Raw genomic sequence first — 20,749 nt, 5'->3', positions numbered from 1 at the left:
ATAAGGGGGCGTTTGGAAGCTGACATATTCGAAAAAGAGACAAAAGTAAAGAAAAGTAAAGAACGAAGAAATAATTCTACGAGAAGGTTCTCATTTTTTTCTACGCGTGGGGAGGTGATGAGTTTTTACGCATTGATACCTTTCTTTTTTCCTCTTCTCTATTCGTAATCTCCCTCTTTTCTGAGAGAAGAGTATGTCGATTTGTATTTACTAGCATTATCATGGCGTTTGGAAGGGAAGGGGGATGAAACGTATGAACGACTTTTCACAATGCTCTATGGGAGTCGGGGCAGTTATGAAGACGACAGTTGAATTTTAGGACGGGGCGAGACATGGGTTAGGAGGAGGGTTTTAATACACATCTTTGATAGAAACGTAAGAACCCTAACATGCTTGATCTGGATTGACGTGGACACATTTGGATCGGTGCATGTTTTTGGTGTAGCAGGCAGTTGAGATGGTTTATGGATAATTGACCCACCCAAGAAATCAACTCTTCGAGATTTAATTCTAATGCAGTTGTATAGGCTCAAAAACCCTGCAAAGGCAAGACATCAACTCATTGCATGAAAATTACATGTACAATTCCAAGTCCACGGGTATACTTGCAGCTCATGGGCATAGCATGTATTATCATTGGCGGTAGCCCATGTGTCTGTCTATCTTTGTAGGGTATATAACCAACATGGGCTGTAGCTGAAAAGCGTTTCTGGGAGATTAACGAGACATGCACAGACTTATCTTGTAGCTGAAAAAATCAAACCTGCCGCCGCTCTATATATATAAATGGTTTACCCTTGAACAAACCGTTTTATGCTTTGACATCTTCCTCCTTGCCCCATCGTGCAGTCTCGTCGCCATCCTTCCATTCCCGCTCAACGTAGCCAATCTGCTGCTTGACTTTTTGAACCGTCTCCTTGTCGCCAGTATTCTTTCCAGAATTATCACTGTTCAAAGTAAGCATATGAGTCATGTCGCATTGCTGAGGTATAAAAAACTAACCTGATTTTGACAGCTGGCCGACCAGCAGCTGAGCTGAGCTTAATGACAATATTCAGTGGCACTGACTTGGTTCCAGTCGAAAGGTGCGTGAAATCGTTTGTTAAGAAGGTGCCGACACCGAAAGATGGCTGAAAGCCGTACTTTTGAGAGATTGCGAGATACTCCAGACAGCTATCGATGTTCAACGAGTCAGAAAACACAAGCGTCTTCTTGTCCTTGATGCCCTGCGCATCGTAGTAATCGCGCAGCAGCTTGACGTATTCGGCGGGGTCTCCGGAATCTTGTCGTACTCCGGCAAACATCTCAGCGTACGTCTTCATGCTTCCATCAGCCTTCTGGAAGACTTCAGGGCTGAAGCCGCCGTCAACCGGACGGATGGGTAGGCTAAAGGCCCTGAGGAATTCTTGTGTGCCAAAGGTGTCTGTCAGAGCAATGGTCAAGTTGGGACCGAAAGAGCTGACCCAGTGACGCAGAGCCTCTTCGGTTGCCTTGGTATAGTCGTTGGTGATGGCAGCTATTCCCATAAACCACTCATGGGCTACGGTGCCGACAGGCGGGATGTTGAAGCGCATGGCCAAGTGCACATTACTCGTGCCAGTCAACTTTCCAGGGAAACCCTTTGCGGCCGCCTCCTTCGATGCCTTAACTAAGCCGCGAAATACAAGTGCCTGGGTATGGTAGTCACGGCGTCTTCGGGTTCCGAATTCGGAAGTGGTGCATCCAGCTTCAAGAAGGCGTAGACCCTTCTCAAAGGCCTTTTCTTCTTGTCCTTCGTAGTTCCAGTCTGTGTCGATGAAGCGGAAATAAGCCTCAGAAGTAAGCGCTAATATAGGGATCTCATAGAGAATCGTGTCGGACCAAGTGCCCTTGATCTCCATGTGGACGTCGCCAACATCCGAGTCAGAGCCCGTGTCGTCTCCAACGGGGGTGAATGTCGTGAAAACCTGCTCCCGAGGCCGCAGCCGGAAGTCCTTGAGGAATTCGAGATAGTCAGAAGTTAGATACTTGCAGTGTTCCTGCAAGAATCGATACTCCTCGTCAGACAGTGAGATGTTGCCGAGCCCTGTCAGGATACGTCAGTATACACGCAACAGGCTCTCGAAAGTGGCATTGGATAACACTGCTTCGGAGAACAAAAAGGTACATACTGCGGATTTGCTCCTCTAGCCATTTGAAAGCAGCTCGGGAGAGCTTCTTGTCGGGGGTTCTATTGGTGAAAGCATAGGTCACAGGAACGTCCTTGAAGAACTTGAAGACGGCACATTGCATCGTCAGCTTATACAAGTCAGTGTCTAGGAAGGAGATGACTCCCTCCGGGAAGGGAGAAGAGCTGTTGAAGTCCATGGTTGGAGATGAATAAGAAAAAATGAGAGAAAATGCTATGGCGCGACAATGATTATGGAAGCGGAATGATTCATCAAGGTCGTTTAGTAGTTGCCGGAAAAGTGTTTTGGGTTAAGTTTAGTCTATTCAGCTACACTGGCGGGGCCGCTCAAGAGTTGAAAGTTACTGCTGATAAATTTGGGAACTGGCACCATTGATCCGAAATGATACCGCCCGGCGCCCTGCGGTTCTGGACCGAGCCAAGATGCCGAGTTTGCGCACGAGAGATTTTACTTCAAGTTGTTTCAGGGTGCTGCCTGGTACCTACTAAGCTTGCTACAGCCTTTCTCTCTACCAAGGTGTACCTTTGCAGGTCTACTACTACCTGAAATAGTAACACGCCCAGAGTACATTAGCGGGCAGCTGTTGCGTGGGAGATGAAACATAACGAAAGGAAAGATGTCCGGTTTACACTAAGCCTTGAGTGAGAGTACAGCAACATGTCCTCATTTCCTGAAGACACTATTTCGATCAATATTAATAATCCGAAACTGGTCGTATGCATGAGCTAAACGCTGTAAACAATCAACTGGAAAGTCTCTCAAGGGTCCTCTAGTGGCCTGCCAGCTTATTTGCACGCCCCATGATATCATGCGGCGCCGAATTCCGCTGTGCCAGAGGGTGATAAGGGAACAACGATGATCCGCGCCTTCAAACATAGCTAAAAACCTTCAGCTAGTAACGAATTCCGCTCTAGAGAGCTTATCGCCACGTGACAAAGAAGCCTCCGCGGCACGCCCAGGCGATGGCTGTCAGATCTCGTCACCCTTTGAATTCGGAGCTACCCAGGTTTGCACCGGTACAAAATTGTGTGCCCTCCAGAGATTTTTTTGTTGTTTGCTATTGCCGTGTCTTTCTTCTGATCGAATCTTGTCTTGGGGCTTGAGCTTCCATGTAGGAGCACATCGGCTCAGCTGTGCCCATAAGCTGTAAGTCGTTTCTCTCTTCTGCTCTCGCGCGACAAAAGAGATCTAGCCGAACAATCTCCTGAGCCGGCTGTGAGGTGTGGATGAGCAAACACTCACAGATTGCCGTTACTGTTCGCCGACGTGGTTCTCCAAGAGAGAGCACGTAAATACTGCCTTGTTCTGCTCGATGTCGCCTCCAGCTGTCTCTTGTTTTGAATTTTGCTAATAAAAATCCTTGTCGGCAGATCAGCATGAACAGCCAAAATCTACACGGCCACGGCGGCAGCGCGCCGTACGACCGAGAGCGCGATATGGATGAACGACATCGCGCCATCCAACAGCACGAAGAGATGGCTCGCCGCGACCAAGAACGAGATAGAGAGCGCGAGCGAGAACGAGACAGCGACCGTTACCCGCCGGCGCCGCACCAGAGCAGCGCCGGCTCGATTCCCATTCACCAGCCGGTGGCCTCGCGGATCTCCGGTGCCATACACAGTCCCGGAGGGCTGCTCGCGAATCATAATGGCAACGCGCCGCCCATCCCTCTCGGCGCCCCGTCGGGACCGCTAGGTAACTTTGGCGGGCCTTTGCAGGGCGAGCATGGACGGCCGATCCAGCATGGCGGACCGGGCGGTGCCAACGGGCAACACCAAATGTTCGCCTCGATTTCTCATACACAACCACCTCCCAACGGCTCCCAGGCGGCGCCGGGCGGCGGTATCTTCGGCGGGCCTCTACAGCCGCAACACCAACAAGAGGGAGGACGCGGAGGCCAACAGAATGCGTCGATGGTTGGCGTGGCTCCTGGTGGGCACCAGATTCCCGGTGGCATCACCCAGGGTCAGCAACCTATTTTGAATGTGAGTGGGTGCATTTTCCTTGTTCCTACACGCTCGAGTTTATACCTTTTTTTCTCCTCTCTTGTTTGAGTAGAGTGAGCGCAAAGTCAAGTGAGTGGCCTTGCAGCCTGCAGGTGGCTTTGGAGTGGCAGCCAGCCGCTGAGGAGATAAACAAACGGCTTTCAGATGTGATTCACTCTTGGGTGCTCGCATATTTCTTCCCCTCTTTTCATCAGTCTTCAGCTCGTTTGCCTCCCTCCGTCTTTTCTGGATAGAGGATTGCCCATTCTCTTTTTCTTCCTCCTTTGCCTCTGCTGCCTACCCGCCCCCGCCCAGCAATCACACATGGATGCGCTGTAACGGCTGCATAAACACACCATTTCCTTTCTTGCGTGCTGTTACACAAGCCTGAACGCGAGCCCAAATCGAGCGCGAAGATGGATAAGCTACAACAGTATCCCGCAATGGCCATCACACTGCCATCTGGCCGTCCACTGGCCAGTGTCGTTGATCCGGTGGGACTTCAAACCATGGCTTTCTTCGATTTCCCAGCCGGGACACGAGAAGTCGTCACTGCTTTCGTTGCTGGCGGCGAGCGTTTGATCTTGGCCTGTCGCGATGACGCTAGGCTCTGGGGCTTCTACCATCATTTTCATGTGCCGTTGAATCTACATCATTCGATGCTTCCGTTGCTCAGTCGCTGATATTTTTGATCGTTTAGGATGCTCTCACCTATCTCGACCAAGTCAAGGTGCAGTTTCACGACCAGCCTGACGTTTATAACAGATTCCTCGACATAATGAAAGATTTCAAAAGCCAGGCGTATGCATCTCATATGCATTTTGTAACTTACAGACGCTGACATACCCTTAGAATTGATACACCCGGCGTCATTAACCGTGTTTCTGAGCTGTTCGCTGGCCACCCAAATCTGATCCAAGGCTTCAATACGTTTTTGCCCCCTGGATATAGAATTGAGTGCGGAGCCGGTAACGACCCGAATACTATCCGAGTCACTACCCCTATGGGAACTACAGTCCAGTCCATCGCTGGACGGGGACCACAGCCTGAAGGACATGGACTTGCTGTTGGAGGCGGCCAGCCATTATTCCCTGAGCGTGGAAACCAATGGCAACAAAGGCCTCAGCACAATATTGAGAGCCCAGAGGCTACCTTTAGTACTCCAGTGCAGAATGGCGCAAATTTGTTCGTCCAGGCAGCAACCCAAAGCGGCGCGTTTGAAGGCCCAGGAAGTCATCAGCAACGCAATCCTTCCCAAATGCAGGGAAATGCAGGCCCGCCTGGCGGACCAAATGCAAGGAATGCCCACACTCCATTGCCTACTTCTGGCCCGGGTGCAGCTAATGGCGGTGCGGCTAACCCAGCAAATATGGAACGTCGTGGCCCTGTTGAGTTTAATCACGCTATCAGCTATGTAAACAAAATCAAGGTAAGCACCTATCGTTGAGGTGTCTATCTAACCTGTTGACTAATATTCAATCCATATAGAATCGCTTCCAAGATAAGCCTGAGATCTATAAACAGTTTCTCGAAATCCTGCAGACTTACCAAAGAGAACAAAAGCCGATACAAGATGTCTATGCTCAAGTGACTACTCTCTTCAACTCGGCACCTGACCTCTTAGAGGACTTTAAGCAGTTTTTGCCGGAGTCTGCGGGCCAAGCCAGAGCACCGCCAGGCCGCCCAGAAGATGGCACCGCTGCTGGATCTGCACACACCCCTCAGCCAGGACTGAGAGATGGACAGAAGATGCCTCCTCTTGGGAGCTTTGCGCCACCAGTCAGCGCAGGCAAAGATACCAAGAAACGGCCACGCACTGACAAGCAGACTCCTACTCCTGGTGCTCTTCTCCCAGATCCTCCCGTTGCGACCCGAATTCCTCCTCAAAATTTGAACGGTAGCAAGCGACCGAAGCTGAGCCATGCCAGAGGTAGCGGAGACGCTGGTTCCATCGAGCCTACCCTTACGCCCGTTATGCCCGAACCTTATCCTCCTCGCTCTCCCGCTACATCAAATCAGGAGGAAATTGCCTTCTTTGAGAGGGTAAAGAAGTTCCTCAGCAATCGGTCTGCGATGAACGAGTTTCTCAAACTCTGCAACCTTTTTAGCCAAAATATCATTGACAAGAACACTTTATATCACAAAGGTGCTCTTTTTATCGGCGCAAACCCAGAGCTGATGACCTTTTGGAAAGCCTTTGTCGGCGTCGACTCTCAAGATGTGGTTATCGACAATAGACCAGCGCCGCCGCTTGAGAAGGTCTCTTTGAGCAATTGTCGTGGCTACGGGCCTAGCTACAGGCTCCTACCAAAGAGGGTAAGTCATGAGAATGAATCGCCAGTTCTTACTCATTTCATCGCTGGCTAACATGTGCTTCTCCACAGGAACGTCTCAAGCCTTGCAGTGGCCGCGATGAGCTCTGTAACTCAGTTCTAAATGACGAATGGGCGTCGCACCCGACTTGGGCCAGTGAGGATTCCGGATTTGTTGCTCATCGTAAAAATCAGTTTGAAGAGGGCCTTCACCGTATCGAAGAGGAGCGCCATGATTACGATTTTAACATTGAAGCCAATCTGAAGTGCATTCAGCTCCTGGAGCCTATTGCTCAGCAAATGCTTGCAATGTCGCCATCTGAGAGAGAGGCGTTCCACATGCCCTCTGCTCTTGCCGGCCAAAGCACTTCCATATTCAAGCGCATTTGCAAGAAAATTTATGGAGAGCGCGGCATTGATGTTGTCAATGACATGTACACGCATCCATTTGATGTTATACCCGTACTTTTGGCTCGCATGAAACAAAAGGATGAAGAGTGGCGATTCTCTCAGCGAGAATGGGAAAAAGTGTGGCACGCTCAAACGCATAACATGCACCTCAAGAGTTTGGATCACATGGGCATCCTCGTCAAGTCAACGGACAAGAGAAATCTGACGGCGAAGCATCTGGTGGATGTCATCAAAACCAAGCACGAAGAGCAACGTCGCGAACGCATTCTCAAAGGGAAGGCGCCTCGTCACCAATTTGTCTGGGACTTCAAGGACAAGGACGTCGTTCTTGATCTTCTGCGTCTTATGATGCTCTACAGCATGCATAATGGTCAGCACAGTGGCCAAGAAAAGGAACGTATCTTGGACTTTTTTGAGACGTTCGTCCCGGCCTTTTTTGATCTCTCGGAGGACATTGTCCAGGAGAGAGTCCCAAAGATGCAACCCGAATCTGGTGAAGAGGAGATTGAAGACCAGACGCCGGCTGAGTTGACCAACGGCCGCAGTCGCCGCAATGGAAAAAAGGGCGATCTCCTTAGAGGGGTCCTCGACCCTGGCCGAAACGGTAGCAAACCACGAAATCAGAAAGAGGACAGCGCCGCCTCTGGTAGTAAAGAGACCACCCCCGAAGTTGGATCTGCCAATGAAGAAGAGATGGCTGATGTTAATGACGACGCGGCTGTCACCGAGGTATCGAATGAGCGATGGATGCCCACTATTCCTAAGCCAGTGGTCGTTGGTGACAGCGATAATGCTCTCCTTGATGCTGATGGAGAGCTCAAAGCGGACGGCTTCTTCACTCGCCCGTGGTACAACTTTTTCTGCAACCAGACCATGTTTGTTTTCTTCAGCATCTTTCAAACGGTTTATTCCCGACTCCTAGATATCAAGGACAGCAAAGATGCTGTTGCTTTTGCGATTGACCGACTCAACAAGCCCAAGCCTGCTAGAGATCTGGGCTTTACGGAGAACCACATGACATTCTTTGATCCCAGTGAAGAGCCTTCTAAATTTTGGCCCAAGACTCTGGAGCTTATCGAGGATTATATTACAGGAGAAATTGATGAAAACCGATACCAAGATGTCATGCGGCACTATTATCTGAAAAACGGCTGGAAGCTGTACACTATTCAAGATCTACTCAAGACGCTTTGTCGTCTAGCTCTGACCTGCAAGAGTCTGGACGCCAAAGAGAAGACACCAGATCTGATTCAGCAGTATCTGCTCAGCCGAGAAAAGGAAGAGACTAGTTATCAGACTGAGATCAGCGCCAGAAAATTTGCAGAGAAGTGTGTTAAGGATGGTGATCTGTTTGTTGTCTGCTGGGTAAGTTTATGGACACTATTTTCTTTTTTTGCCCACCCCCCTACAGCGGCTAATTTTTGAACATAGTTCCCTCAGAAGTCAGAAGCCACCGTTCGATGGCTCCAACGAGACGAGACCACTTTCTACATGGATGAGATGCAACTCCGTGAGAGGTGGCAATACTACATCTCCTCTTTCATCCGCGTCGAACCTACCGAGGGTGTTGCTCGATCGAAGATGAAGAAGGTGGTTCTCACTCGCAACCTACCATCTGGGGAGGCTGACAACGATGAGGATGGCATCCCTAAGCCGGTATCATACAAAGAAAGCCTTACAGTCAGCATCTGTCTCAAGAGCTCCAAGATGATTTGGGCTCCCGGTACCTCCGAGTACTTCGTTTACGACCAGGCTCCAAGATCCAAAGAGCAACGCGAACATCGCGAGAAGCTCACCAAGGCGACGAGCAGTTTCCGTGAACGAAAGCTTCTTGAAAAGATGGTGCACAACCCAGTCTGGGCCAAAGATATGAGCCCCGAGGAAGTTCAAGAGATCAATGGAAACTTCCGCAGGTGGATGGATGAGGGAGTCCCTCCAGTTGGTTCTAATGAGGACGTGGACATGGATTAGGAAATCTCACTGGCCGGTTCTATTGAGGACATAGACAGAGTTTTAGACAGCTGTCTGGCCGGTTCTAATGAGGACATAGACAGGGTTTTGGACAGCTGTCTGGCCGTTTCTAATGAGGACGTGGACGGAGATCCGGACAACCGGCCCTTTTTTTCACTCCGATTTTGACGTTTTATTTCCCCCTCCCATTCTCTTTTTCAATCAGAGAAAGAGTAATCATATTTGGCATGCTTCGAGCGGAATTGGGCTACGCTTCTTGATTTATACATATTCCCCTCCCAACCCCCCCCCCCCCTAAGTTTGCTATGACTTTAGCAAACGAAAAGGGAGAAAAAAGCATTAAGGGACACCTTTCCCTCTTTGGGGACAAAAAGTACAGCATACGATGCGAGAAAAAAAAATTTATGTGAACAGAAAAACTAAACTGGCACGAAGTTCTAATGGAATTGATATTCGACGCGGAGTAGGTGGTAAAAGGGAGGGTAGGCTGCGTGCTGGTAGTATATCTTGCAGCGTACATTGTTTCTCTCTCTTTCTCTCTCTTTTCTATATGGGAGTGCTAGTTTCTGTATTTTACGTTTTGCTTTTCATTGTTTTTCCACCCCAAAGTACGGAATATTGGGGATTTTCTTTTTACTCTTTGGTAGCTCTATGCAGTACTATAGCTTGAATTGACGAAGATTAAGACTGAGATGGGTCGCTCTTTTGCACAAGTGATGAGATTGATCAAAGTTCAAAGTTCATAGAAGAAGAAGAAAAAATCGTTATATCCAAGAAATGGAAACGTATGGTTATCTTAGAGGGAACTGCGTCTTTGGACGAATGAAGAATTGCTCATCTTTAAATTTAATTTTACTTTGTATTATATTTTATATCCCTAGCCTGTTATCCAACTATGTCTCAGCCTACTTTTATGTATGGCGGTATATATCGCTGGTTCCTAAATGTATATGCTTCCTCCAAGCTCTTCTATCTCGCTTTTATTATTCAGCTCATATATTCATGATGGTATTTTTGTTTTCTCATAATTTTGATGCCTCTGGGTGAGAGGCTTGATCAGATGTGGGTAGTCACTGCAGGTTCTCGATAACCAGAGCAGAGGCACCACCGCCACCGTTGCAGATACCAGCAACACCAATCTTGCCCTTCTTCTCTGCCAAGACTGAGGTCAGAGTAGAGAGGATACGGGCACCGGAGGCACCCAGAGGGTGGCCGATGGCGACTGAGCCGCCAAAGACGTTGACCTTCTCAGGGTTGAGGCTCAGAAGTTGAATGTTGGCGAGGGCAACGGCGGAGAAGGCCTCGTTGATCTCGTAGTAGTCGACATCATCGGCAGTGAGACCGGCGTGCTTGATGGCCTTGGGGATGGCAGCAGCGGGAGCAATGGTGAATCGCTCAGACTCGCGCTCTGCATCACCCCAGCCGAGAATCTTGGCAATGGGCTTGAGACCGAGCTCTTTGAGCTTACGCTCAGAGACAAGAACGACAGCGGCAGCACCGTCGTTCAGGGGAGCGGCGTTGGGGGCAGTGACGGTACCGGTACCGTCAGTCTTGAAAGCCGGGCGAATAGCCTTGAGCTTGGCCTCGTTGAGGTTCTTGACCTCATCGTCTCGGTCAATGGTGACATTGGGCTTGCCGCGGCCGCCAGGAACCTCGACAGGAACAATCTCCTTGAAAAGGCCGGCCTCGGTGGCAGCCTGAGCCCTCTTGTAGGTGCTGATGGCATATTCGTCCTGGGCCTCGCGAGTGAGCTTGTGCTCCTCAGCGCAGAGCTCGGCCTCAAGACCCATGTGCTGATTCTTGAAGGAATCGATGAGACCATCCTTCAAGACACCCTCGATGAGAGTTTGGTCACCGTACTTGACGCCGGTGCGCATGTTGGGCAGGTAGTGGGGAGTGTTGGACATGGACTCAGAGCCGGCGGCAACCACAATATCGTTGATGCCAAGCATGATGTTTTGGGCACCGATGATGACCGCCTTCAGGGATGAAGCGCAGACTTTGTTGACGGTGGTGGTAATGACGTTGTTGGAGAGGCCAGCGCCGATGGCGGCCTGACGAGCGGGAGCCTGACCCAAGCTAGAAGAAGAAATATGTATGAGTATCCATGTTTGATCGGGTCGTGGTTCGTAAAGGGCTTGGGATTCGGCTTACTTGGCAGAGAGGACATTGCCAAAGAAGACCTCTTCGACGTCTTCGGGCTTGATGCCAGAGCGCTCAACGGCTCCTAAGAAGCTGTTAGAGACGGGTACAAGTAGCAGGCATAAGAGAGGGAGTAGACAAACCCTTGATAGCGGCAGAACCGAGCTGGGTAGCAGTCAGGCCGGACAGAGAGCTGGATTGGGATTTTAGCACCAAAATCATACGAGCCAGAGAGCAGCAACACTTTCTTACCCCAAGAAAGAACCAACGGGGGTTCTGGCGGCAGAGACGATGTAAACGGGAGGAAGGCCAGACATCTTGACGGTGTTGTTTGGAAGACTGGGAGGATGAAAAGAAGAGGAATGAAGAAAAGGGGTGGATTAGGTATGGAGAGGTAAGAGAGTGAGAAAGATGGAGAGGTCCAAAGGGGTATATATATACCACTAGTGGTGCTGCCCAACAGATTAGATTAGCAGCAGCAAGGTGGCGTAATTTGGGAATTGGACGCGATGGAGGTGCAATTGATTGATCTTGATACGGAAATGGGTATGGACGAGGGTATGGAAATGTCGCAGGGTTGAGGCTGGAGCACTTTATTGCGAATGCGACCTGGAGTTGTTGGATCTTGCAAAAACGCGAGCCGTGGGCCAGGTACCAATGGAAGCATTCAGGGCCCTGATTCTGGGTTCCTGATGCCGAGTGACGGCGGAGAGGGGCACAATTTTTTGGTGGTCCCAGCCGGCTCTTGGGACCCCGCCAGTACCAGGTACATTCAAAAGACGATTGAACGCTGGATTCAAGCACTTGGCGCTACAGGTACTAACTTTTAGGCAGACCGTAGCTGTTCTCACGTAGTACTCCCTAGTAGCTTCACCGCTCCACACCGCAATTGCCATGTTGGGCAGTAAGTCAGTTCATGCCATATTGGATATACAGCAGCTTCTTCAGCAGAGTTGAAGGGTGAATATTAGAGCATACAAGTATAGAGTACATAAAACCATCTCAGCTGCCTGCTGGATCAAGAGAGCTGCTGATAAATCCCTCCTTCTATGCCCAATTCATGTAAATCCGGTACCAAAATGGAAATATACTACCTAGGTAGTATATTTCTACCTTAGGTTTTGTAGCATTTATCTCATCGCCCGATACAGGAGAATGCGCTAGTTGCGATTGCGAGCCACTCCCGTATCCGTATCCGTAAACTTCAGATCCTTTCCGATAGCACAATGGCGCTCGTCACAGGGATAAACTTGATTATTGTAATCACCAATAATGATTAGTACATGCGCATGTGTAAGATTAATCTTATTGATTGACCCAAACAAGCCAACTTGAAGCGCATCAAGTATTAAGATCAGAGAAAAGCGAGTTTGCTAGTGCTAGTACCCAGTACATGCTGCCTCTAAAAGCAAGACCCCACAGCGATTAACCTTCGTACCTTCCAGGAACCAAATGCTCACGATATCGGACAGAGGTCTCGATGGGTCCGGATATGGGAGTATCTTAATCCGAGAAAACTGCCAAGTGGCTCCACCCAATGATCGTGATAAGATAAGATTCGCTCAGCCTTGCAATCACCACGTGATAAGCTCTTCAAGCTTTTGCAGCAAAAAAGTTGCTGGGGACCCGTTTTAGTGCGAGGCAGGCGGTCGGTATCGCAAGTACACGCGACTTGCGACGATACCCGTGTCTTCAGCATTTCAAGTTTGTCGCCCGCCATTGATCTTGTAATTTGGATTATTTTGGTGACAAAATGGATGACCTCTATGACGAGTGAGCTTCCCAATCCCCATCGCACATGCAGCTTAACGTAATTCGCTCCTAACAAGCTCATCCTAGGTTCGGAAACTTCATCGGCGAAGAGGTTGAGTCCGAAGAAGCGTCCGAGGCTGGAGATGAGGCGGCTGACTATGCATACGATGAAGAGCAAGAGGAGGCGCCCAGTGTGACTGGGCAAGAGCTCATGGAGCTTGATGGTAGGCCTGGTTTTGTATTCAGAGAGAGTGGCAGAAGAGACCAAAAAGCTGACTGAATCTTGGGTAGATGGACCGTCGAATGCCGTCATCCTTCACGAAGACAAACAATATTACCCCACTGCTGAGCAGGTGTATGGTGCTGAAGTCGAGACGCGCGTGGAAGAGGTGGATGCGCAACCTTTAACACAGCCCATCATTGCGCCGATCGAGCAGAAGAAGTTCAACATCGAAGAGGTCGACTTGCCACCTGTGTTTTTCGATCGCGAGTTCATGGCAGATCTCATGAACTTTCCCGAGCAAACAAGGAACATTGCGCTAGCTGGCCACTTGCATCACGGAAAAACCGCCTTCATGGACATGCTTGTCCTAGAGACCCATGACATCACCGACAGGCTTGATCGGAGAGTCGGCAAGAAGCGTGACGAGGCGCTGCGATACACCGACGTACACGTGTTGGAGAGAGAGCGAGGAATCTCCATCAAGGCTGCGCCGATGAGCCTTGTTCTGCAGAGCACAAAGGGAAAATCACATCTGCTTCACATCGTCGATACCCCTGGCCATGTCAACTTTGTAGATGAAGTGGCAGCAGCATTTAGGCTGGTGGATGGTGTATGTCTGGTTGTCGACGTGGTTGAGGGTGTCCAGATCAATACAGAGCAAATCATCAAGCATGCCGTGCTGGAAGATATTCCCTTGACACTCATCATCAACAAGATGGATCGCCTGATCCTGGAGTTGAAGCTCCCGCCAAAGGACGCCTACTTCAAGCTCAAGCACGTGGTAGAGGAAGTCAACACAGTCATTGCCAACACCGTCCCGACCAAGGCGGCTTCAAAGCGACTGAGCCCTGAGAAAGGCAATGTTCTATTCGCCTGCACAGATATGGGATGGTGCTTCACACTGCCCTCTTTTGCTAAGATGTACACAGACACCTTTGGCGATATCAACACAGAAGAGTTTGCTAGGCGGTTGTGGGGAGACGTTTATTACAACCCAAAGAAGCGAAACTTTACTCGCAAACCGGCTGAAGACAGATCAGCACGGTCATTTGTTCACTTCGTTCTTGAACCCATCTACAAAATCTTTACACATTCCATCAGCGACAGCCCGGAACAGCTGAAATTAGTCTTGTCTTCGCTTGGCATCGAGCTGAAGCCGTCACAATATAAAGCCGATGCTAATGTCATCCTGAAGTTGGTATGCGAACAATTCTTTGGTCCTTCAACCGGTTTTGTCGACATGGTTGTCAAGCACATTCCTTCTCCAGCTGACGGAGCACAACGACTACTGGAGCGCTACTATACTGGACCTTTGGACACAAAGGTGGCGACGTCGATGCAGACATGCAACCAAGATGGGCCCCTGGTGGTTCATGTCTCGAAACTTTTCAATACCTCTGATGCGAAAAGCTTCTACTCTTTCGGGCGTGTTCTAAGCGGCACTGCTCGTCCGGGCGCAACCGTGAGAGTCCTTGGCGAAGGTTATTCTCTTGATGATGAAGAAGACATGACGACAGCCTCTATCGGCGAAGTCTTCATCGCAGAGACAAGATACAACATCCCTACAGATGGTGTCCCGGCGGGTAACTTGGTATTATTGGGAGGCATCGACAACTCCATCGTTAAAACTGCGACAATCGTACCATCCAAGCTGGAAGATGACGAGGATGCCTTCATCTTCAGACCCATCGCTCATTTTACCGAATCCGTCCTGAAAGTGGCCGTCGAGCCCATCAATCCCTCCGAACTACCGAAAATGCTTGACGGACTTCGCAAAATCCAAAAGTCATACCCCCTTATCAACACAAAAGTGGAGGAGTCTGGCGAACACGTCGTCTTGGGAACCGGAGAGCTTTACATGGACTGCGTTCTGCACGATTTACGGAAACTGTATGCCGATATGGATATCAAAATATCAGATCCGGTAACAAGATTCTGTGAAACGGTTGTAGAAACTTCAGCAACAAAGTGTTACGCCATCACGCCGAACAAGAAGAACAAAATTACCATGGTAGCGGAACAACTGGAGAAGGGTATTTCTACAGACATTGAGACCGGTGCCGTGAAAATACGAGATCCGATACGGAAGACGGCCAAGTTTTTCGAAGAAAAGCACGGTTGGGACAAGTTGGCGGCAAGAAGTATCTGGGCTTTTGGTCCTGATGAGATGGGACCAAACATTCTCCAGGACGATACTTTACCTACTGAAGTAAGTAGATATGGAACTCCCACTGCAGAGAGCCACCCTGTTTGTTTTGGAATATCTTGCTAATGATTATTTACGCGCACAGGTTGACAAGAAACTTTTGACTACAGTCAAAGAATCAATAAGGCAAGGCTTCAGCTGGGCTACTCGTGAAGGCCCCCTCTGTGAAGAACGTATGTGCTTGACCCTCTTTTTCCGACATTTGTCCCGTGATGTAGTAATCAATCAGTATTTGCTGACACCCTTGCTATAGCCATCCGCAATACCAAGTTCAAAGTTACGGATGTGGTATTAGCCAACGAGGCCATCTTCCGCGGTGGTGGCCAAATAATTCCCACTTCCCGAAGAGCATGCTACTCGTCCTTCTTGATGGCCTCTCCGCGTCTCATGGAGCCTGTGTACACCGTCTCTGTCACTGGCCCCGAAGACTCTTACATGGAGGTTTACAATGTGCTTGCACGGCGCCGAGGCCACGTCCTGTCCGATGGCCCTGTTGCTGGCACACCCCTCTATCGTGTCAATGGCCTCATTCCTGTCATTGACAGTTTTGGCTTTGAAACAGATTTGCGAATCAAGACACAAGGTGGTTCCATGGTCAGTCTGGTGTTCGACAGCTGGAGCATCATCCCTGGTGATCCGCTTGATAGAGACCAGGTTACAAGGCCGCTCCAACCTGCTGCCGCGCAGGCTACAGCCCGAGACTTTGTGCTCAAGACCAGACGGCGAAAGGGTCTAAGCGAAGACGTCAGCGTCAAGACATTCTTGGAACCGGAATTCTATCAAAGCCTGATGGAGAGTGGAATGCTCGGCGATATCTAAGTCGGCCATATCTATACTAATACTATCACATGTGTTTTTTTATTTACATGTACGCTGTTGATGCTACTATGTCGTTGTATATTTTGAGTAAGGAGCTCAGGGCAGAGTTAGGGGCCAACAATACGGGTGTGACAAAATAAAAAGGAAGAAACAAAGAGATAAGGAATTGAGCGGTAACCGCTTCTAAAGTAGCATATTCGATGGCAAAGCGTAAAAATCTAGATATCAATTTAATAAAGACATCAAAGAGGCACAATTAGAGAGCAATGTCTCCGTCTGTAAATGAGGCTGTAAATTTGGACCCCCTCATGATTGGTGGAAGAATGGCCCATGGTACAGTAGCTATTTGCCTGTTCATACGCCCCCCCCCCCAGAAGAACCAACAAGACTCCCCATGTTCAATTCGGGCAAAAAGAGTTGAAAGAAAAAGAAGAAGAAAACTGCGGAGCACATAGGAGAACTGCCGACGATCAGCTCTTGATAGACTAACAGAAACGAGGAACGATCTGTCACGGAAAGAAAGCTTGTATGCAACCCACGTAAGAGGAGGTACTTCGTGTATGTACGGCATTTTCTTTCTTTCTAGCTTTGCTCCATTTCTTCCCCCCCCCCACATCCCTTGACGGGAAATGGTTACTGATATGCATCTCCTTCTCCTACTGTAACAGCACCTACTCAATACTGTACCCAGGCAAGGGGGGGGGGGAGGGGGGGTAAAGAAAACACCACCGGTCTGCTCTTTAAAATTGTATGTGAACAGCGGCGATGTGATTTTTACCCCACATGCCAGGCAGCGAAGAGAAGAACAAGAAAAGAGAGCGAAGAAAACATCGACTGATTAGTTTACGAGTCAGCGGTCTACGACGTAATAAATTCGCATAACCTTGACGCAAAGGAAAAAAGCTGCTATAAACGCAGCTACCCCAAAGGAGGAACAGGCAGCGCAGAATAGGGAATAGATTGCAGCAGCGCTAAAATCCTTACGAAGGGGGGCGTGGTACCTAGTAGTTCCAGTAATGGTATTTGCACGAGGTGGGAGGAAGCACATCCCGGAAGGATGATTTTACATAGGTACTTATATATAGTAGTAGTTTTAGGTAGTTTTAGGTAGGGAGAATACGTTGGACCAAGAATAGGCATGCGTAGCAGGGTTGATAGGTTTAGGATAAGAGCCAACAGCAGCTCCCTTTGACATTTCTAGCAATGCCTACATGAGGCCCCCTTTTGTAGGATTTTCACGAGGTCAAAAGTGGCTCCTATGCTGACGCCAAAAAAGAAACGCTCTTTGGTTTTTGTTTTTTCTGTCTGGCTGCTGGAAAGACATGGCATGACTTGACTTGAAATGACGAGTCAACTTGAACTTCCCGTCGGGTTTTAAGTCAAAGCCCTGGGCCTGCTTAGTAACTTCTCTGGTTTAGTTTACGATCAACGATGACAAGATTGTGTCTCACTGTTGCTTGGATAGTATAAGAGAGGACAACTTTGATGAGGCAACAGTCTATAGCATTCGTGTAATCCCAAGTACGCGCGTTGTCGGCTTGATAGCATGTTCAGTCGGCGATTGCGGCAAATATCCCACGATCCTGGTTTCCAGCAAGGAAGCGCTCGTTTACGCAGGCCCAAAGGCAGCAATCCTCCGGAAGCACTGTCATAAGCCGCAGTAAGCCAATGGCAGCCCTGGCTTCTGGAATACCAGGCTGATCCGATGCTTTCGGCGTCCTCCTCAGATCTTGGCCAGATCCTTGCGAGCCTTCGTTATCTCTCACTTTTAGTCCCAAGGTTACAATGGGTTACCATCTGGGCTGATTGAACTGCCGTCCACGGGATATGCAAACTTGCTCGTCTTTGCCGGCTGCGGAGATTTCTTCGGATCCGAATTCGTGTGCTAGATATCCAAGACCTATTCCATAGACAGAAGTAAGGAAAAAATCCCACATTTACTGAAAGAGGCCCAGTTGCGCCAGGCCCCCATATTACCATCCCTGGTACTCATAGTACGGTAAGAGAAGAGGTGACGTTCTGGGTATCCTATCATAGCAGCTGGTGTAGTATTACTAGCTACTAGAAGTACAATTACTACTGCATGATGAGTCAACAATAAAGAAGCGCAACTTTTGCACCATGACCGAGGAAGGTAACTTGAAACAAGTTGACCAGCCTATATCAACTCCCGCTAATAACAAGAAAAAGTCGACATGATTCATTGTATGGAATCATTGAGAGTCGCATGTCCAAGTGGGAGCGCCTTTGGGGTGGGGGGTGCGCATTTTCGCCTTCTTCAGGTTTACTCGCAGGAAGTTTATTCGTTCAACCTCCCGTTTTGGCGACGGCTAATGCTGGCGAGCGTGATGTCTTACTCCATCGGGCGCCGTAGAGTAGCAGTAGCTGTAACGGTATCGACTTGCTACTTCTAGGCAGCGATTTGCGACTTTCAACCACACTCTGCAGTCGCGCTGCATGGAGGGCCTCTCACCGTGGTCAAAGCTTCCCGGTTGCCCTCTTGGATGATGCTGACGTTTTGGCTCCGTGAAGATTAGCTTATATACCCTGGTTCATATCAACTAAAAGCCATGTGTTGGCTGTTGACGTAGTGTCACGAGCCAAGAGCGCAGGGGATTGACTGAGGTACAGACGAGCACGAGCATCCACGCTTTTAGCCAATGCGCGGCGTAGAGAAGTCTTGGCTGGTGGGTTTTTCGAAATTGGGCGACTTAATTATCTATGCAAGACTCTAGCATCTTGTCCAAGACGCTCTTTAGCGAGTCATTCTCCAGAGCCGCCGCAACACGCTCCTTGTCGCTAAGCTGCTTGTTCACCTGATCATCCTGGCTGTGGCTGTTCTCCTTGCAAATAACTTCAACGCGGTAATTCGGGGGGAGTACCTGCTCCAGCCGGACTCTAACGCCAAGTCCAAGCACGGTAGCGAGGGAGCAGTGGGTGACGGTAGGGGTTAGCTCAACGGTGACCTGCACGATGGTATTTGGGCTTGGCACGCCGAGAGCCGGAGAGGGAGTAATGTGAATATCGGGAAGATTGATGACAGACAGCTGGCCCAAGGAGACAGGGTGCTCAGGGTCCGTGATATTGGAAATAAGATCTGTAAGTGGATGTTAGTGTAAATACCAAATGTTACCAACGACACATGGTGCCAAACGGATTCGATGTGAAACGGATTATACATGGCGTTCGAAAGACACAGTAGTCGAAAAAGCTAACTGCCGAGTCTGTCCCAATGAATTTCTATTGCTTGTGATCGTCTCATTTCAACGGAATAAGCAACTGCAGTAGTGCAAATCCCCCAGACATTGAGAGTGGCATGACATGTACAAAACGGGTCTGGCATGCCAGGGGGAGACCACATCGGGGCTCACTTTGAAACGCCGAACAGCCACTGTTGGAAGCACGGATGAAGAGAAAGCAGCTAGGAAGGAGAAGAGGAAGGACGAAGGAAGGCTATGGCGGAGAGCCAAGCTTGCAAAGGGTGTAACGTGTTTGGAGGTCGCAATCATACCGTAGATCTCCTGCTCATCGATGGCCTCAGCCGAGAGATTGTCATCTGCACCTCCTGCGCCGGAACCGAAGCGGGACCAAGCCACGGCCGCCGCTGTATCATGCTGATACTGGGCATCGTCGTCTTGCAAAAAGGGCCGAGACATGTACGACGGCTTGGAGAGGATCAGGTCTGAGTATCTGCAGTCGGGGCCCTTGCGCGGAGCGGACCGCCTGTGCCGGGTTGGGAGCTGCGAGGCGCTCAGAATGATGGGGTTGGCATTGTCCAGAGCCGCAGCAGCCATCTTGTCTGGAGTTTGATGGATGAAGCTTGATAGCACCTATTTGCGAGGGCTATTTGCGAGGGCTAGAGGGCAGGCGTATAGAAGTGTTGCGGTCTATAGTGGTGTTTGTCACTACCAAACACGAAAAACGTGCTGAGGAAAAATCTCGGGGTCTGACGCGGGGGCGATCGACCGGCTGGTTAGAGAGACGACGACTGACAGGGCCTTTTGGCGAGAGGGGGGTGTTTGTGGAGGCAAGGTTGGAGATTGTCGAGACGTCTAAACTCGTCGGAGGTTCTGGCCATTAGTAATAGGATTTACGATTTTGCGGGCTGGCAGGCGGTCAGAAGCTGCGCCAAAAAATCGGTGCTAGCGGGTACGTAGCGTGGAAAGAGCCCAACTGCCAGGAACTTGTACCGCCTGTTGCTTCCAGTTAGTACTATCAAGGTATCAAGGCACTGATATCTTGAGTGATGGCTTTTGCTTGTGATTAATCATATATTAGATAGGTCAAAATTGATGCTACTGTACCCAGGTGGAGCATGTCGAAAGAATGAGGTGTAACATTGGTTAAAATTATATATAAAATGAAAATGCATGTGCATAGCCTACGCTTGTATCCGTACCTGTTCACGGCAAAAGGAACGACTCCATCGAAAAGCCACCTGCAAGGAGGTGCAATATCTGGGGCTGCAACTCTGGGCGCAGAATCAATTTGATGTTTAGTCAAGTGAGATGCGACTTGGAGAGTCATTTAGCAGGGATTGCGGTGCAACCTTGCCGTGGGCTGAACTCGCCGTGACCTTTCTCTTTGTCCAGAACGCAGCACTGACGAAGGGATCCCTGTAGGTTGGTGCCGTCACCTGCTAAGCGATCAATGAGCTGGCTCGCTGGACCTGCGAGAGCCTTTGGACTGCATGGGAGGCATTGTTTGTTGCTGTACGACTTGATCCTTCTCAGCCAGCAAGGGGGACGCGCTCCATCGCG

The 20,749-nt window shown here is 49.6% G+C and overlaps 5 protein-coding genes across 5 annotated transcripts; 2 read left to right on the top strand and 3 right to left on the bottom strand.

Annotated features, from left to right (window-relative positions):
* Positions 1-811: 811 nt before the first annotated feature.
* Positions 812-2,346, bottom strand: TGAM01_v202904 (nicotinate phosphoribosyltransferase; the record flags this gene model as incomplete). Its single annotated transcript, XM_018810417.1, has 3 exons — positions 812-947; positions 1,003-2,065; positions 2,151-2,346. The coding sequence occupies 3 exons, from the start codon at positions 2,344-2,346 to the stop codon at positions 812-814; spliced, it is 1,395 nt and encodes a 464-aa protein (XP_018656356.1).
* Positions 2,347-3,544: 1,198 nt separating this feature from the next.
* On the top strand, positions 3,545-8,847 carry TGAM01_v202903 (hypothetical protein; the record flags this gene model as incomplete). The annotated part of the gene is made up of 6 exons (XM_024549086.1): positions 3,545-4,153; positions 4,854-4,954; positions 5,006-5,582; positions 5,642-6,469; positions 6,538-8,241; positions 8,308-8,847. 6 exons carry the CDS (start codon positions 3,545-3,547, stop codon positions 8,845-8,847), a joined length of 4,359 nt encoding a protein of 1,452 aa, XP_024406201.1.
* Positions 8,848-9,917: 1,070 nt separating this feature from the next.
* Positions 9,918-11,306, bottom strand: TGAM01_v202902 (acetyl-CoA C-acetyltransferase; the record flags this gene model as incomplete). Its single annotated transcript, XM_018810415.1, has 4 exons — positions 9,918-10,926; positions 11,002-11,074; positions 11,133-11,182; positions 11,242-11,306. 4 exons carry the CDS (start codon positions 11,304-11,306, stop codon positions 9,918-9,920), a joined length of 1,197 nt encoding a protein of 398 aa, XP_018656354.1.
* Positions 11,307-12,742: 1,436 nt separating this feature from the next.
* Positions 12,743-15,989, top strand: TGAM01_v202901 (elongation factor 2; the record flags this gene model as incomplete). The annotated part of the gene is made up of 5 exons (XM_018810414.1): positions 12,743-12,762; positions 12,829-12,965; positions 13,033-15,173; positions 15,256-15,343; positions 15,424-15,989. The coding sequence occupies 5 exons, from the start codon at positions 12,743-12,745 to the stop codon at positions 15,987-15,989; spliced, it is 2,952 nt and encodes a 983-aa protein (XP_018656353.1).
* A 2,711-nt stretch (positions 15,990-18,700) lies between these two features.
* Positions 18,701-19,783, bottom strand: TGAM01_v202900 (hypothetical protein; the record flags this gene model as incomplete). Its single annotated transcript, XM_018810413.1, has 2 exons — positions 18,701-19,086; positions 19,501-19,783. 2 exons carry the CDS (start codon positions 19,781-19,783, stop codon positions 18,701-18,703), a joined length of 669 nt encoding a protein of 222 aa, XP_018656352.1.
* Between the last annotated feature and the right edge of the window lie 966 nt (positions 19,784-20,749).

This window comes from Trichoderma gamsii, assembly GCF_001481775.2.
Source record: "Trichoderma gamsii strain T6085 chromosome Unknown Scaffold_7.2, whole genome shotgun sequence".
NCBI classification, from domain to species: domain Eukaryota; kingdom Fungi; phylum Ascomycota; class Sordariomycetes; order Hypocreales; family Hypocreaceae; genus Trichoderma; species Trichoderma gamsii.
The sequence above is the reverse complement of the archived record's forward strand: the minus strand, read 5'-3'. Positions and strand labels throughout refer to the sequence as shown.